The sequence below is a fragment of the Triticum dicoccoides genome, chromosome 4B (genome assembly GCF_002162155.2).
Source record: "Triticum dicoccoides isolate Atlit2015 ecotype Zavitan chromosome 4B, WEW_v2.0, whole genome shotgun sequence".
NCBI lineage: Eukaryota > Viridiplantae > Streptophyta > Magnoliopsida > Poales > Poaceae > Triticum > Triticum dicoccoides.
In genome coordinates this window covers 495,072,644-495,088,039 of record NC_041387.1, presented here as the reverse complement: position 1 = coordinate 495,088,039, position 15,396 = coordinate 495,072,644, and the positions used below count along the sequence as shown (strand labels likewise).

The window sequence follows — 15,396 nt, the reverse complement described above, 5'->3', positions numbered from 1 at the left end:
AAAAAATTTCATCAAAACATATCAACATGGGATCTAGTTTCGAAGATCTCATCGTGAGGGATTTAATGGTGAAAACGGATTTTCAATTAGATTTTTCATTTAAGAAATAAAACATTTTAAAAACTGAAAATTCAAAAAAATTCCTGCATGCATGGATGCGATGACGTGGCAATCTATTTACATTAGAGACATGTGATGCGTCTCCTTTCCTGCCACACGTGTGGCAGTTAGCGCGACCCTAGTTTTATGGGTTTATTACAGACCATTTCCCGCCCGCCTCTGCATATCTCGAAATCTCAGTAGTCAAGACCCTTTCAACCACAGTGCCAAAACTACCAGATCAACCTCCGCGTTGCGTTGCGTTGCCGGAGCGAGTCCACTCATCATTCCAGGAAGCCTCGCGCTAGCTTTGCTATAAGTACCACCGTATCGGCATTGCCCACTCAAAGAATCACAAGCACAAGCAGAGCAGAGCAGCACACCAACAAGCTAGCTAGCGCGCGCGACCGAGCAAGCAAAAGAGAGATCAAGATCGAATTGATTGATCTTGTTGGTTCTACTTGACTACTTGTCGGTAGCAAATCAAGATGGCGTCTCCTTCTCCCCTGCCAGCGGCGCTGCTAGCCGTGTGCGCCTTGCTCGCCGCCATGGCGCTCTTCCAGGGCGCGCGGGCGCAGCAGCTGAGCCCGGCCTACTACGACGAGTCGTGCCCGCACGTCTACGACACGGTGCGGCGCGTCATCCAGGAGGCGCGCACCGCCGACCCGCGCATCCTCGCCAGCCTTGTCCGTCTCCAGTTCCACGACTGCTTCGTCAACGTACGTACCGTACTACACCGTCTACAGTGCGTGCATGTGCCACTGCCCGGTGCCGGCGTGGTGCGCATGCGCCGCCGCCGCCGCTATATGATTTGAGCTGAAACTAACGTGCGTGTGCGTGCAGGGCTGCGACGGGTCGCTGCTGCTGGACGACGGCCCGGCGATAAACAGCGAGAAGAACGCCGCCCCGTACAACAACTCGGCGCGCGGGTTCCCGGTGGTGGACGACATCAAGGCCGCCCTGGAGAGCGCGTGCCCCGGCGTCGTCTCCTGCGCCGACATCGTCGCGCTCGCCGCCGAGGTCTCCGTCGAGCTGGCGGGAGGGCCCTACTGGAGGGTGCTGCTGGGCCGGAGGGACGACAGGACGGCCAACTTCGACGCCGCCGACAACCTCCCGGGCCCCACGGACGCCCTCAACGTCCTTAGGCAGAAGTTCGCCGACGTCGGCCTCGACGACACCGATTTCGTCGCCCTCCAAGGTACTACGACGCACTCCATTACTGATCCACCATCAGCTACTCGGATCAAACCTCGGTTTCTATATGTTATGACACGACTGGAGCGGTTCAAATGACACGTACGTCTCGCTTCATTTTCCAGGAGCACACACGATCGGCCGGGCGCAGTGCAGGTTCTTCCAGGACAGGCTCGACAACTTCGCCGGCACCGGGCAGCCGGACCCGACGCTGGACGGGGCGTACCTGTCCGCCCTGCGACAGAGCTGCCCGGCGGCGGGCGCCGACGAGCGCCTCAACAACCTCGACCCGGCCACGCCGGACGCGTTCGACAACAGCTACTACCGCAACCTCCTGCACAACCGCGGCCTGCTCCGGTCCGACCAGGTGATGCTCTCCGCGCCAGACGGTGCCGCGGCCTCCACGGCGCCCATCGTCGAGCGGTTCGCCGCCAGCCAGGCCGACTTCTTCCGGAGCTTCGCCACGGCGATGATCAAGATGGGCAACATCGCCCCGCTGACCGGAAGCATGGGGGAGGTTAGGAGGAACTGCAGGGTGGTGAACAGAAGCTGATCGCACCGGTGCTGTTTGTTGTTCAACGGAGTCATTCATTTGATTTTTTTTATTTTTTTGTTTTTCCTTTTGAAGGAATTCAATTTTTTTTCACGAATGGTCGTTGAAGAGTTCATGTAAAAATATATTCATAAGGCGTCTCAAATGTTCTGAATAATTGTCCCAACTCTGGGAGAAATAACTTGCACAAAGACAATAACTGTCTCACAAATTTTCTGAAGAGTAGTCAGTGAAACCCGCTCAAAGACAATAACTAGTCACCTAGGATGTGCATACGAACTACCTGCCAGCAATATGTTACTTATCCTAGCTAAGCAAGAGAAACTCAAGCTAAGGGTTCCCCTTACGTTGAGCTCATACCCTAACTAGGCATGCTTCGAGTCTAAATCGTCATGTTTCTAATGGCTGATAACATCTCAATTGTCACACTTAATTAGCTGACAGATGACAACTCTAATAACTACATAAAGAGCAGAAATTATACCATGCTACAAATAGTTCAATTGTTAGTCTAGAAAGATTCTCGACACACATTTACATGGAGCAAATGTTCCAAAAAGAAAAATGCTAAAATCTCCGGAAGAAAAACATTCCAAGCAAAGATGCAAAGTTTAATGTTGATTATTTGGCGGCTGGAACAAATTCTAAAACAGAGTAACAGTACAACATCTGGAATTGTCTCCGCTTCTACTGTAACTTAACATGACAACACAAAGGCAACATGGAAGCCATGGCACTTCCAATCTCATCAGTTGGTTTGTATATAAGTCCATCATGGCTCGCTAGGTGGGGGTGGTGGTGGAGGCAAAAGAAGTGCAAGGCGCTGCTTGTATCTCTCGATCCGGACTTGCCGCTCCTTGCGCAATCTGCCAAACAAAATTATGTTAAAATGAAAGACCAACTCAAAATCCAGCCAAGGTCATATTCGCATGTTCACATTTTGAATGCATGCTTGAGAGCTTGCCAATACAACAAGCTGACAGATCTGAACATGGAAAGGCACACCTACTTATCAAACTTAATGACAACTCGACAAAGACGAAAACGATTACATTGGTCATATTTTGGAAATTGTTACTGTCTGCACAATATTATTGGCCTATCTTCTTCTGGTGATTGATTCAACCTCTATTAAAAAGACAGAAGAGGTCTGGGAGAAGTACATACTTGGCACGTATATTTTTTGCACGAGTTACATGCTCTCTCAACAAGTCAGACGCCGTATATTCACTAGTATCATTCTGCACAATAAAACATCAAATATAATGGTATCAGAGTCTAAACACCTCAACTAGTGTTTTTGGTGATAGAAAAATAAGATAAGAGGTAAAATTAACCAAAGCAGGGTACACATACTGGGTAACAAAAGGTCATAAAACAAGTAAATTCCATCCTAAAGTCGCATTTTAAAATTGATCCTTCATCCATTTGGTCTCAACAAATGAGAAATAATCTGCGGAATTTAACATATTTTGGTAAGGTACAACAGATGTGCCCAATCTTACCAACAGGTTAGGTGTGGAATGTTTAGCAAGATGCTATTTAATGCAATGCTCACCAACCCAATTTAAACCTTCAACAGCAAATGAGACACAAGTTTTCACTTTCCAGAACAGACAAACAATGGACCAGCAATAAGGATTAAAAGCAATCACAAGCAACAGTTAGCATATGCAGGATATAAGGCTTCAAACACTTATATAAACAGAAAAGAAAGGTAAAGGGTAAAGAATGAATGAAACACTGCTCATCCACATTACATTGGTCAATGCTCTGTCCATCGCGTCTCTGGTGCACAGGGTGTTCCTTTCTTGGGCATGTCTCTGCAAATTGTGAGGGGATTAATACTGCCAAATATTTCTGGAAGCCTAAGATACAGATTTCTAAAGTGAATGCCAATCAGTCCATGAAAGGAAGGATATATGAGCACAACAAGCAAGGAAATGTTCAAGGATCTTTGATATGGAAGAAAAAACAGATTTATACATCTCAATGTAATTTCAGGGCGGATCGTCAGCATTTGATTTGGCAACGCAAAATGAATAGGCAACAGACTCCTACAGAGAACCAAATCGTGGGGTTCAGGAAAGAAATGATAGTATCGGAGGCAGAGAAATGAGCTCCTCCAGCACACCACCACCACCACAAAGCTTGCAAGCCATGGCCATCTTTCCTGTGACACCCTACCAATTCTTCCCTGGGCCTTTCAACCAGGTCATCGAACACAGGAACTTCAGGTACTGCCCTTCAACCAGCTCATTGATTTCTTCAGGTCTTACATCTATAGCTATGCCTTTGATGATCACCTATAAACCAGGTATGGATCAGAATGCTACTCTTTTCTGCAAGAAACTGCAGTTCTCGTTTGTAGCTCATGCTCTGAAGACCACCTGGCCGATACTGGTCCCTCTGAACATCATGGAAGTGGTTAGAGTTGACAAAACGAATTGGAACACTGCCTTTGCTACTCTATCATACTCTGATGAAGCTTGTCATGGATTAGATACCGAACCTGTTGCTACAGATACAGTCTGATAGCCTGGGGATTGTAATGAGTGACACCACTGCAATGATCTCTGACAGACCCACTGCACGCAAGGGGACGCAAGACTAAGATAGTTGCTGAAATTGTTACTATCCAGCTTCGTCGTAGTGACCGGGCGAACAAGTACAACGGATTCAAGGCCCCCTCCCTGGCAAAGACTCACACCACCAAAAGCAAAGTCAAGCCTAGGATGACCCCAACCAGGCCAACACCACCTCTGCTGCTGCTCCCATCGCCAAGACGGCGGCTGATCCTGCCCCGCTTCCAGTACATTGGGACTGTTAGATGTGGGATTCCGGCCGAAGAGCTCTCCATTTCCAGGTTGACAGCTGAGCCGCAGGAAGAGACTTCTTCCTCCTCCACTGCATAATCATCTATATCTGGTAAGAAACAATGGAAGGTGCTTGTTTGGAATGTGCGTGGAATAAATTCAGATGATAAGCTACTAGCTATAAGAAACGCCATTTCTATCAGTGGTTGTGATGTAATATGTTTGCAAGAGACCGAGCGCTTGCACTTTGATTTGAACTTCATCAAGACCTTTGTCCCCGAAGATTCGATAAATTTGCTTTCGTGCCATCTCGTTGGGCCTCTGGTGGTATTCTTTCAGTGTGGAATAGTCTTTGATGGAGTAACTACTTTCTCTGATATTTTCGCAGTGGGTATTGAATTTACTTCTAAGTTATCTGGAAATGTTTGGAAGCTTTTCAATATATCTGGCCCATGTCGTGGCGAAGACAGGAATTCTTTCACTACTTGGCTTTATCCTGAACATCCAGAACTCTGAAGACTGCCTCCTCTTGGGCGATTTTAATTTCATAGGATCCGTAAGTTACAGGAATAAACCTGGAGGAGACCTAAATGATATCATGTTATTCAATGACATAATCCGCAGTCAGGCACTAGTTGAAATTCCCCTAAAAGGGCGCTCATTCACCTGGAGCAATATGCAAGAGGATCCCTTGCTGGAACAACTTGATTGGGTTTTCTCTTCGAGTAATACTCTCTTGTGTCCAAACACTGCGGCGACGGCTCTAGGAAAACCTGTCTCCGATCACTGCCCCTATGTTGTTACCATTGAAACAAAGATCCCCAAGAGCAAAATCGTCCGCTTTGAAAATTGTTGGATCAACCACTAAGGTTTTCTCGATGTGGTCGCAAACTCTTGGAACAGTCCTTGCCACACCACAAATAGTGCTGCCCTCATATGCAGAAAGTTCAAAAAACTGAGATATGAGCTCAAGAATTGGAGTAAGGGGATTTCCCGCCTCTCAATTCTGATTCAAAACTACAATGAGGCCCTGGTTGGGCTAGATGGGCTCAAAGACCTGCAGCCACTATCTACCCCGGAGAAGAACTTCAGAAGGATTGTCAAAGCCCATCTCCTCACCCTCCTGCAGCACCAAAACGCCTATTGGAAGAAGCGTTGCACTATTCGATGGATTAAATTCGGAGAAGAGAACACCAAGCTTTTTCAAGCCTTGGCAACTGAACGGTACAGAAAAAACTCAATTGCATCTCTCAAGCTCCCTGATGGCACTGAAGTGCATGATCATACTGCCAAAGAGGCTGTCCTTTTCCAAGCCTTTAAACAGCGACTAGGTGAATCATCCCCTCCGGCTATGAAATTTGATTTACCATCCATAATCCAAAAGGTACATGGTTCAGAAACATTGTCTGAACCTTTCACACATAAGGAAATTGACGAGGTTGTCAAAAAAAAGCCTGCTGATCGCGCACCTGGACCTGACGGGTTCAATGGCATGTTTCTGAAAACCTGCTGGCACATCATCAGAAACGATTTCTATCAACTGTGTGGTGATTTTTACCATGGAACCTTCGATCAGAAAAGCATCAATTTGGGATTCATTACTCTTATCCCGAAAACCGGATCGCCTCAAACAACAAATGACTAAAGGCCAATTACACTATTGAACTGCTGTTTGAAAATCATTACAGAACTCCTTGCAAATCGACTCCAAAAATTGATACTGAAAATTGTTCATCGGGAACCAGTACGGCTTCCTACGCGACCACACAATCCAGGAGTACATCTTTCAATGTCAAAACTCGGGAAAAGAAATCGTTCTGTTGAAGCTAGATTTTGCCAAAGCCTTCGATATAATTGAACACTCTGCTATGCTGGAAATTATGAAGAACATGGGCTTCGACGCTCGCTGGCTTGGGTGGATTGAGTGTATCTTCAACTCTGGGATGTCGTCGATGCTGTTGAATGGCGTGCCCGGTAGACAATTCATCTGTCAACGCGGTGTCCGTCAGGGGGATCCTCTTTCCCCCCTCATTTTCGTTCTTGCGGCAGATCTTCTCCAGTCGGCTATCAACGAAGCACATCGGCCCAACATAATTGAACTCCCTTCCCTGCGCGAGGATCACCAGATTACCCAGTGATACAGTACGCTGATGACACGATACTTGCCATGCCAGCGCGCCCTACCCAAGCTAGCAAAATGAAGCAACTCCTCATGGACTATGCTGATTCCATTGGTCTGAAAATTAATTTTCAGATATTTGTCCTAGTACCCATCAACACTACTGGACCTCTGGCTGTTGAATTTAGCTCAAATCTTTCAGTGCTCGACTGGTTCGAAGCCATTCACCTATCTGGGATTGCCGATGGGAACTACCAGACCAACGATCATAGATCTTATGCCAGTGGTGAACAGTGTTGAGAGGCGGTTGTCTTCATCGCTCAGCATGCTCTCTCATGGCAGCAAACTTCAGCTCCTGAATCCAGTCCTGACCTATATGATAATCTACCCGATGTGCACCATTATTAAATTCCCTCCAAAGCTGATTGAGCACCTCGACAAGATCCGAAGATGTCTTTGGCGTAAGAATATGGAAAATGGAGAAACATGCAACTCTCTTGCTGCATGGGACATTGTTTGTCGCCCGAAGAAGAAAGGGGGCCTTGGCATAATAAATCTTCAGGTGCAAAACACGGGTCTGCTTCTCAAACACCTACACAACTTCTACAACAAAAAGGGCGTGCCTTGGGTCGACCTAGTGGGCTACGTACTATGCTGACAAGGTCCCTCACGCTTTGGAAATTTATGGCTCGTTCTGGTGGAAAGACATAATGCAGCTGAATGATATTTACAGAGGGATCACGAGAGTTCAGATCGGGGATGGATCCACTGCTCTGTTTTGGAAGGATTTATGGCTAGACGAGATCATTGCTGATACACACCCCCGAGCATTCTCTTACGATAAAACAGAAGACGCCTCTGTGGCAGAATTACTTGGTATTGAGGACACCAATCAAGGATTCCACCTGCCCCTCTCTGCGCAAGCGTACGAGGAGGTCCAAGACCATGCAACTGTTGACTGCCTCGACGTCACCCGATAACGCAACAAAAGACAAATGGGCCTGTACGGGGGGAGAGCTTTCATCTGCCAAATACTACAAATTCTATTTCAAGGATGTCACAGCCGACAAGGAGTTCGTGTGGATCTGGAAGTCGGCCTGTATAATGAAGCTCAAGGTGTTTGCATGGCTGATCCTAGCTGACAGAATCAATACGAAAAACATGCTGAGCCATAGGCACTTCAATGTGGACGACAACGTGGACTGTGTCCTATGTGACTCGGGGTCTGAAGAAATGGTGGAGCACTTGTTTTTCACGTGCCCATTCAACAAGTGTTGGGAAGACCTGCAAATGACCTGGCTCTCAGATAGCAACAGACTAAAAATTGATTCACTCCGCTAGGGATGGATGGTCGAGACCAATGTTCATGGAGGTTTTCACGGCAGCCGCGTGGGGTATTTGGAAAGAGAGGAACGGCAAAATTTTCCAACGAATCCCCCCCAACTCATAGATCCTGGACCAACAGATTCAAGCTAGACTTTGCCCTCTTAGCCCATAGAGCTAAGTCTAGACTTGGGCCTTCTATTGATTCTCTGATTAGCACCTTGTGTAGGCGGCATCTCCCTCTTCACTGTTTTCCCTCTTTTAGCCCCCCTTCCCCTACCATCCAACCAATGTGTCTCTCACTCCCTTCTCTGGGATGGGAGATGTAGGTGGATGATGTAGTGGCTTGTTGTACATGTAATACAGAAATTTAAATACAAAATAGTAGGAGCCTCTCCTTCTGTCCTTTACCGCTCAAAAAGAAAGGAATGAATTAAACAAGCCAGAACTGAAACTCCTGCTCTAATCTATTCGAGTCCCAAACAAGAAAGTGGAAGGGAACTCTGTACTTGGGTAGAGGAAAATGGATCAAAACATGAATAAATGAAGCTATAGCTCCATCAGTCCTCTTTTTGACAGAACATAGGACTTGTATCAGAGTGTGAAACAAACTGCGCCAATTGACCTACTATTCAGTGGTATTGACAACGAATTAGCAAATACCCTCCCCTCTCTATAAAGGAATGTTTCAGAAAACAGACATTGCTACTGATGGAAGCTTATTAACTTTAAGTGTTCAAAAACCTAAAACTGGCTATAGGATTTGGAAAATATAGGTGTCATTTACAATCCAGAATTGCCAGGAAAATATTATAACTAAGAGGTATGTCGAATCAACGTAGCAATGTTGTAAAGATGATTTTTACAAGATACCTGCTCTTCTTCTGAAACTTGATCTTCAACATCATTGTCCTTTTCTGACATCCTAGAATCTACAACTGAAGCAGGCAAAGGTCTTGGAAGAAGTGGTGCAACGTTTCCAGCAAAGCTTGGCTGAAAACAAAGATGACACAAGTGATAAGAAATTTGAATAAGAAAATACAAATATATAACCTCTGAAAGTAGTATGAGGGGAACCCCAAAACACACAACAATAAATCCAGCCACACTACAGTAGGACACAGATATCTATGGATGATCTTTGTGGACAGAAAGTGAAGGTCCTGTTTAACTCAAATCATGTTTTGGAGTACAGAATACATAGATGCAATTAAAGCAAATAAGAGTGAGCGTTACCAGGATTAACGAACAATAATTTCCAGAAAATATATGGGTCCTAGAATAAAAATTATTAGATTTAGTTTGACCAATACCCATAGACCAAATTTCCTAACACAAAATTACCTAACTGATAACATGTTTTCTTTCTCAGATAGATAGAATATTTATCTAAGGAACATCCATAGATTTAATCAAGGAATCAAAGAAAAAAATTGAAGTGCAAAAACCACCAGAAAGACATCTGAAGCACGTTCAAACATAAAAGGAGCTGATGCAGAGAATGCCAGAGTAAAGAAAATGTTCGACAAGCAGGTAACGTGAAAGAATGGAAGTATGCCAACCTGAATTTCATGTGGAACGCCATTGCGTAGCCAAGATCGACAAAGAGCATACAAGGATCCTGACTCACTGTCTAACACATTAACCTTTGGAACAATAAAAAAATCAGAAGAAATGTCAGTTCTAGTACGATATCAAACTCGCCTATCTAGATGACAAACAAGGAATTGAGAAATTTGATCAACATATATTTGTCCTTCCTGAGCCGAAGGTCTACTTTGTTACGACTCAGGTACTAAGCTCAGACACTTAAATGGAAGTATCTGATTAGTACCCAGCCATATAATCTCATCCTCATAACCCCTTTATAAAATGAATTAGGAGCTTGCTTGAAGTGGAATATTTTTATATCGTTTTTCATCTCTATGGTAAAGACTACACCCCATGAGGTCATATTAACATAGGAACTGAAATAGCATATCAATAATCAGTACAAAGTACAAACTCATGTCATGCACACATCTTATGAGTGTCAGAAATTTAACGGAAAGAACAGATCCATTTGCATTTGCAGTAGTAACTGGACATGTTAAAACTAGTCAAATAGTATAAGTGTATAACCATTCATCTTCCGTGCATCACAAATATACAGGTAACTGAAGATCCATTTGCATTTGCAATAGTAACTAGACATGTAAACTAGTCAAAAAGTAGAACCGTTGTCCTCTTACTAGAGTGTTAACCATAATACAAGATATCACATCTCTCAACTCTATGTGTAAAGAGGAAGTTTTAATAAAGATGGACTCACTTTGCGGTCATTGATCACCACAGTTGAAGCGTTTTCTTTGGTACTTTCTCTGCAATGAATCCAAGTTACAAAATTTCACTTCAAACTTTCAGTCCGAGAGACAAACTATAAGCTTGCAGTTTCAATATTTACCTCTCCTTTGTGGTGACATGCTCCCGAGGAAATGGAGTAAAAGCTGGAGACGGGGTAACAGCTGGAGATGGAGTAACAACTAGAGATGGAGTAACAGCTGGAGATGGAGTAACAGCCAGAGATGGAGTAACAGCTGGAACAGCATTAACCTACATTACCCCCAAAAAATAAATGTTACTCCCTCCGTAAACTAATATAAGAGCGTTTAGAATACTAAAGTAGTGATCTAAACGCTCTTATATTAGTTTACAGAGGTAGTACAAGAGAACCTCACAAATATTGACAGCATAATTTACAGGTAAGGAATATCCTAATCAGCACAATGCCTGAAAGGCCATAAATCAGAACACGAAACAGCACTGTGTAAAATCAAATAACATGTGCTCAGACAACAAGATACTATGATTTCCTTTCTCTGATGATTTCACGGTCTATATATCACCAGCGCCTGCCCGTACACAAGGTGGCCCTATCTCAACAACAACACTTCATCAGATTGCCAAAATGAGAGCAATAAACCTCAATATGCGCATGAAACCCTAGCAACATTACCGATTAGGCATTCAGTCGGCGAGATCCAAAAGCCTTGGGGTGAGAATTAAGGGAAGGGTCGAGGTTTAGTATAATTCCCTTCCAGTCGAACCCGCAAACTAAAATATAGCCATTCACCTTGAGCTGAGGATGCGGGGCTATTGGAACCCCTCGGGGAGGGTGCTCTGGACGCGGCGTCACGCCCGCCACCACCGCCCGCGGCACCGCAGCGTAGGACCGCTGCTGCGTTGGCACCTGGGGCTGCTGAGACGGCGCTGTGACGGGGACAGCGACGGCGTGGGCGCGCGGGTACGCGACGCCGGTGGGGGGAGCGCGGCGATGGTTCGCCGCCGCCGCCGCGGCGGCGGCGGGGGTGGAGGATGATGCGGCGACGGGGTAGAGGATGCCGTGCGCGGGGGAGGTGTGGCTAGGGTTAGGGTTGAGCGGGCGGCCGGTGAAGAGCAGCGGCGGCGTGGGGGTCGAGTTGGCGGCGCGCTGCGGCGCGGTGTAGGTGGCGAGGAAGGCGCGCGGCAGGGGCTGCGAGGCGGTGGCCGGAGGAGGGGGCGTGGCGGTAGGCGGGAGCGCAGTGGTGGTGGTTGGTGGCCGCTGTGGTGGTGGGGACGACATGGCGCTGACTCGCGAGGATCGAGAGACAGGGGTTTGGTGTGGTCTCCGCTTTGAAAAATGGCTTTGAAAACTGACACGCGCCTCTCGGCTGGGGATTTTATTTCGAAATTTTTGGGCTGGGCGCGGGCGGGCCGCTTTGCGGCGCTCCTCGCCTCTTCTGGCTGGCCCCGTCGCAGTCTTGAGTTAGGCGGCGCGGCCGAATGTTCTGTAGCGTGGACAGACAGAAGCTTCTCTATTTTTTCTTGAAAAAAAAAAGACAGAAGCTTCTCTTCGGTAATCGGTAAAATAAAAAGGAATTGGTTGGTCCATTTGTGAAGCCCGCAGGGTCTAAGAGCAAGTACAATAAGGCCCCTCCCAATGCTTCACCTTATACAGGTGCTAAGGCTGCCATGTGGGCAAAAATTCTGATGTGGCAAGGTAATTAAGAGGATAGAGATGAGTGTGGTGGTCCCAGTAAAAAACAATGTCAAGCGCGAGAACTTAGGCAAAACACTTAAATTGAAATGATCCCACCAATGCATGAAGAACTTTAGTTGCAAAATTATTAAATGAAGGATGCTTAGCACCAACAAATTAAGCACTTATGCATTGGGGGCTTTAGTTGCTAAAGTTTTTAATGTGCTTAGCACCTCATGTAAGCACCAATGCATTGGAACTAGCCTAAGACCTTTCCCAGTGCTCCATGGTGTAAGGTGCTAGGAGTGCCACATAGGCAAAAAAATGATGTGGCAAAGCAATTAAAGAGGAAAGAGAGTATTATGGTGACCCCAATAAGAACCAATGCTAAGCACGTGGACCTAGGCAAAAAGACAACCAACCAATACATGAAGGAGTTTTATTAGTAAACAATTAAATAGAGGAGGCTTAGCTATAAAACCTAAGCACTGATGCATTGGGGACATTAGTTGCTAAACATTTTAATGCACTTAGCACCCCACTTTAACACCAATGCATTGGGAGAGGTCTAAGATGACATAGACGGACTATAAGACTTTAAATATTATATTTTTGATGAGTTGACGGAGAGAGAAAAGAAAACAAGCGGGCTACTTAGGGCATCCACAATGTGATGATGCCAAATTTGTGATGTTGTCAGAACTTTGGCATCAACGCCAAATAGCTCATTTCTCCACAATGTACATGGTTCTCATATTATTGTACAGTAGGCCCCATTGCAGAATAGAATGGGTTAGAAAATTGCTACATGCATGCCCACCCCGCATTGCTTGCACTAGTTTCCTGAGATTCATATACTATTTTATTACCTAGAGAAGTTTGGCATCGAAGCCCGAAGAAGCATCGGTTCCCATTCATTTGGCTATGACACTAGTCTCCGCAATGTGTATATGTGGTGTCAAAAGCTAAAAACCAATTTGGCAATACTATTTGGCATACATTGTGGATGCCCTCACTATAACAGTCGGCTGTAGCACGTGCTCTTAGACACTCTACGAGAAAGAGAGGTGGGCCATGTATCAACAAAGTAGTACAAATTTATATGCATCTGTTGTACTTGCCGGCTATAAGGGATGACTTGGCAAGATCATATAGTCAGCAGTTGGCTATACTATTAACCATGCTCTAAGGCTACTCATGGTGGAGAGTATCATATATTAGTATCATGCACTACCTTTATAGTACATAGTATCATAGAGTAGTATCATATATGATCATATTTATTGACATGCATGACACAAAGTAGCATAGCATTTAACATGATACAGTATCTATCTATGTTACTCTAACCCTCTCTTCTTTAATTCACTATCACATCAGCATGTTTGCTATTCCCGAGTGCATGATACCGGCTAAGATATCACCACTATGGCCAGCCTAACAGCGTCAAAGAAACAGTATAAGCTGGCTGCTGAAATGTTACCAAGAGCGTAAAATAAAAAGGGATTGGTTGGTCAATTTGTGAAGCCCTCGATGCTTCATTTTGAGTCAATAAATCCCATCCTTTCTCAAAAAATCACTAAACAAAAGCGTCCAGAAGTTAACCTAGTCTAAATCTTCACCGGAGTCCATCCTCCAAGTCCTTGTTGCTTCCCTTCCTGTCCTTGTCCGACAACCATGAGCCGCGCGAAGTAAAGTTGCAGTCTTTGGCAAGGAAGAGTGAAACATGGGACACGGACGGGCCCACATGGGACACAAGGCAGCGCCATCTCCCATGTCCTACCCTTCCTCATCAGAGTCTGCGGCTTGACCATCGCCGTTGGTGGTGAGGTCAACAATGGACATCAACGGGCCAGCCTGATGTGGACCAGATCATGACCAAGGCATCCAAGAGTGAGGTTAATGCTAGCACAAATGTTGAACCATTAGAGAATCCAAAGGAAGACAAGGGCAAAACCATTATCTTAGTTGGGAAGCTTTCGATGCCTATTTTGGGAGAAATGACACATCAGATTTCCAGCTGCAACTTCCCACCTAAACCTAATTAATTCTGGAAGTCTCTAGCACTTTATAGAGGCTGGAAAAGATGGTCTTAGAAGTCAGCTTTCATTCAAAAAAAATGGTGCATCATTTGAGGTCTTGAGTCAAAAGTTGTGCAAGTTTCCATGCAAGTTGTCCAGAAATTTATTACAGTGCGAGGCTCAACAAGTTTGCTCCTGCTACAGCTTGGGGTTCACGAATTTACCCTTCTTTTTTAGTTGTTTTCACACCTAACTAGTGGGTGCTTCTAGTATAAATACTTCCCAGTTGTTCCATGTAAGGGGGGATGAGATTTTTGAGTTTATGTTTGTAGACAGTCGGTGAGATTGTGTTGTTCTGTGAGCACTAGTATCGTTGAGTGTTAGCTCATGTGTGTGGATTGGATGGCCTGTCCTCAATTCATATAGGATCCTTGTGGTTCCCTCTTGTGATTCTTCATAGGTTCACAAGCTTCATGGTTTGGGTTGTATCCTTATAAACCCAGCTAGTTATCCGCTGCAATTTATCTGAGAGTGTTTCCTCTTGTTCTTGCCACTTGAGAGAAACAAAGTTTGTTGAAACAAGTATCGAGTGAGTTTGTTGCTGCTCCTTGTGAGTTCTTTGGCACCGTGAAAGATCGTTTCTGAGGCGTCCCGTATCATCTTGGTATCAGAGCTTTAGGTTGTTCGTGGTGCTATTTTCTCTCTTGCTGATTTTGTTCTTGAGAAGCGTCCATGGGTTCGAGGAGATCCAGCAGTGTTGATGGTGTGCATGGAGGTAGACACCTCGTGGAGGAGGAGATTCCACTTCCCGTGTATGATCCAAGCTTGCAGCCCGCCTATGTGTTGGCATTGGAGGATACACGAGAGTATGTGTTGAACAAGGTGGAGAGGCGCATATCGGTTGTGGAGACCAACCTTGGCTGGAGAATCGACTCCCTCACCGAGGAACTCCATCGAGATAGGCTTGCTGCACGGGATCGACATCGGCAAATCCCGAACAGCAGGGCGAACGCCACCTTGAGGAGGAGCATGGAGAGCACAACCACGTCTACTCGGGTGATGCTCATAGCTACTACGCTGCACCACCTCGGCGTGCTCGCTACGACCAGCGAGGTGCTACTTGGGCGCCACCGTCGCCACCACGAGATGGGCTTGCGGCACGGGGTCGACATCGACAACTCCCCATACAGCAGGACCACCATGGAGAGCATTGGAGCGACCACTCCGATGATGCTCGAAACTACTACGAGTCTCGACCACGACGTGTTCATCAT

The 15,396-nt window shown here is 45.8% G+C and overlaps 2 protein-coding genes and 1 long non-coding RNA gene across 3 annotated transcripts; 1 reads left to right on the top strand and 2 right to left on the bottom strand.

Moving 5' to 3' along the window:
- The first annotated feature begins 478 nt into the window (after positions 1–478).
- LOC119293786 (peroxidase A2-like) lies at positions 479–1,954 on the top strand. The gene is made up of 3 exons (XM_037572145.1): positions 479–818; positions 943–1,314; positions 1,376–1,954. Exons 1-3 carry the CDS (start codon positions 588–590, stop codon positions 1,844–1,846), a joined length of 1,074 nt encoding a protein of 357 aa, XP_037428042.1. The 5' UTR covers positions 479–587; the 3' UTR covers positions 1,847–1,954.
- Positions 1,955–2,284: 330 nt separating this feature from the next.
- On the bottom strand, positions 2,285–11,747 carry LOC119291083 (mucin-2-like). Its single transcript, XM_037569800.1, has 8 exons — positions 11,217–11,747; positions 10,548–10,696; positions 10,416–10,464; positions 9,667–9,750; positions 8,978–9,097; positions 3,607–3,669; positions 3,014–3,087; positions 2,285–2,712 (listed from the first exon to the last, which is right to left on the bottom strand). Exons 1-8 carry the CDS (start codon positions 11,703–11,705, stop codon positions 2,619–2,621), a joined length of 1,122 nt encoding a protein of 373 aa, XP_037425697.1. The 5' UTR covers positions 11,706–11,747; the 3' UTR covers positions 2,285–2,618.
- LOC119291084 lies at positions 4,083–8,953 on the bottom strand. The gene is made up of 2 exons (XR_005142197.1): positions 4,359–8,953; positions 4,083–4,255 (listed from the first exon to the last, which is right to left on the bottom strand). It is a non-coding gene; the product is annotated as an uncharacterized LOC119291084 (long non-coding RNA).
- Positions 11,748–15,396: the final 3,649 nt, after the last annotated feature.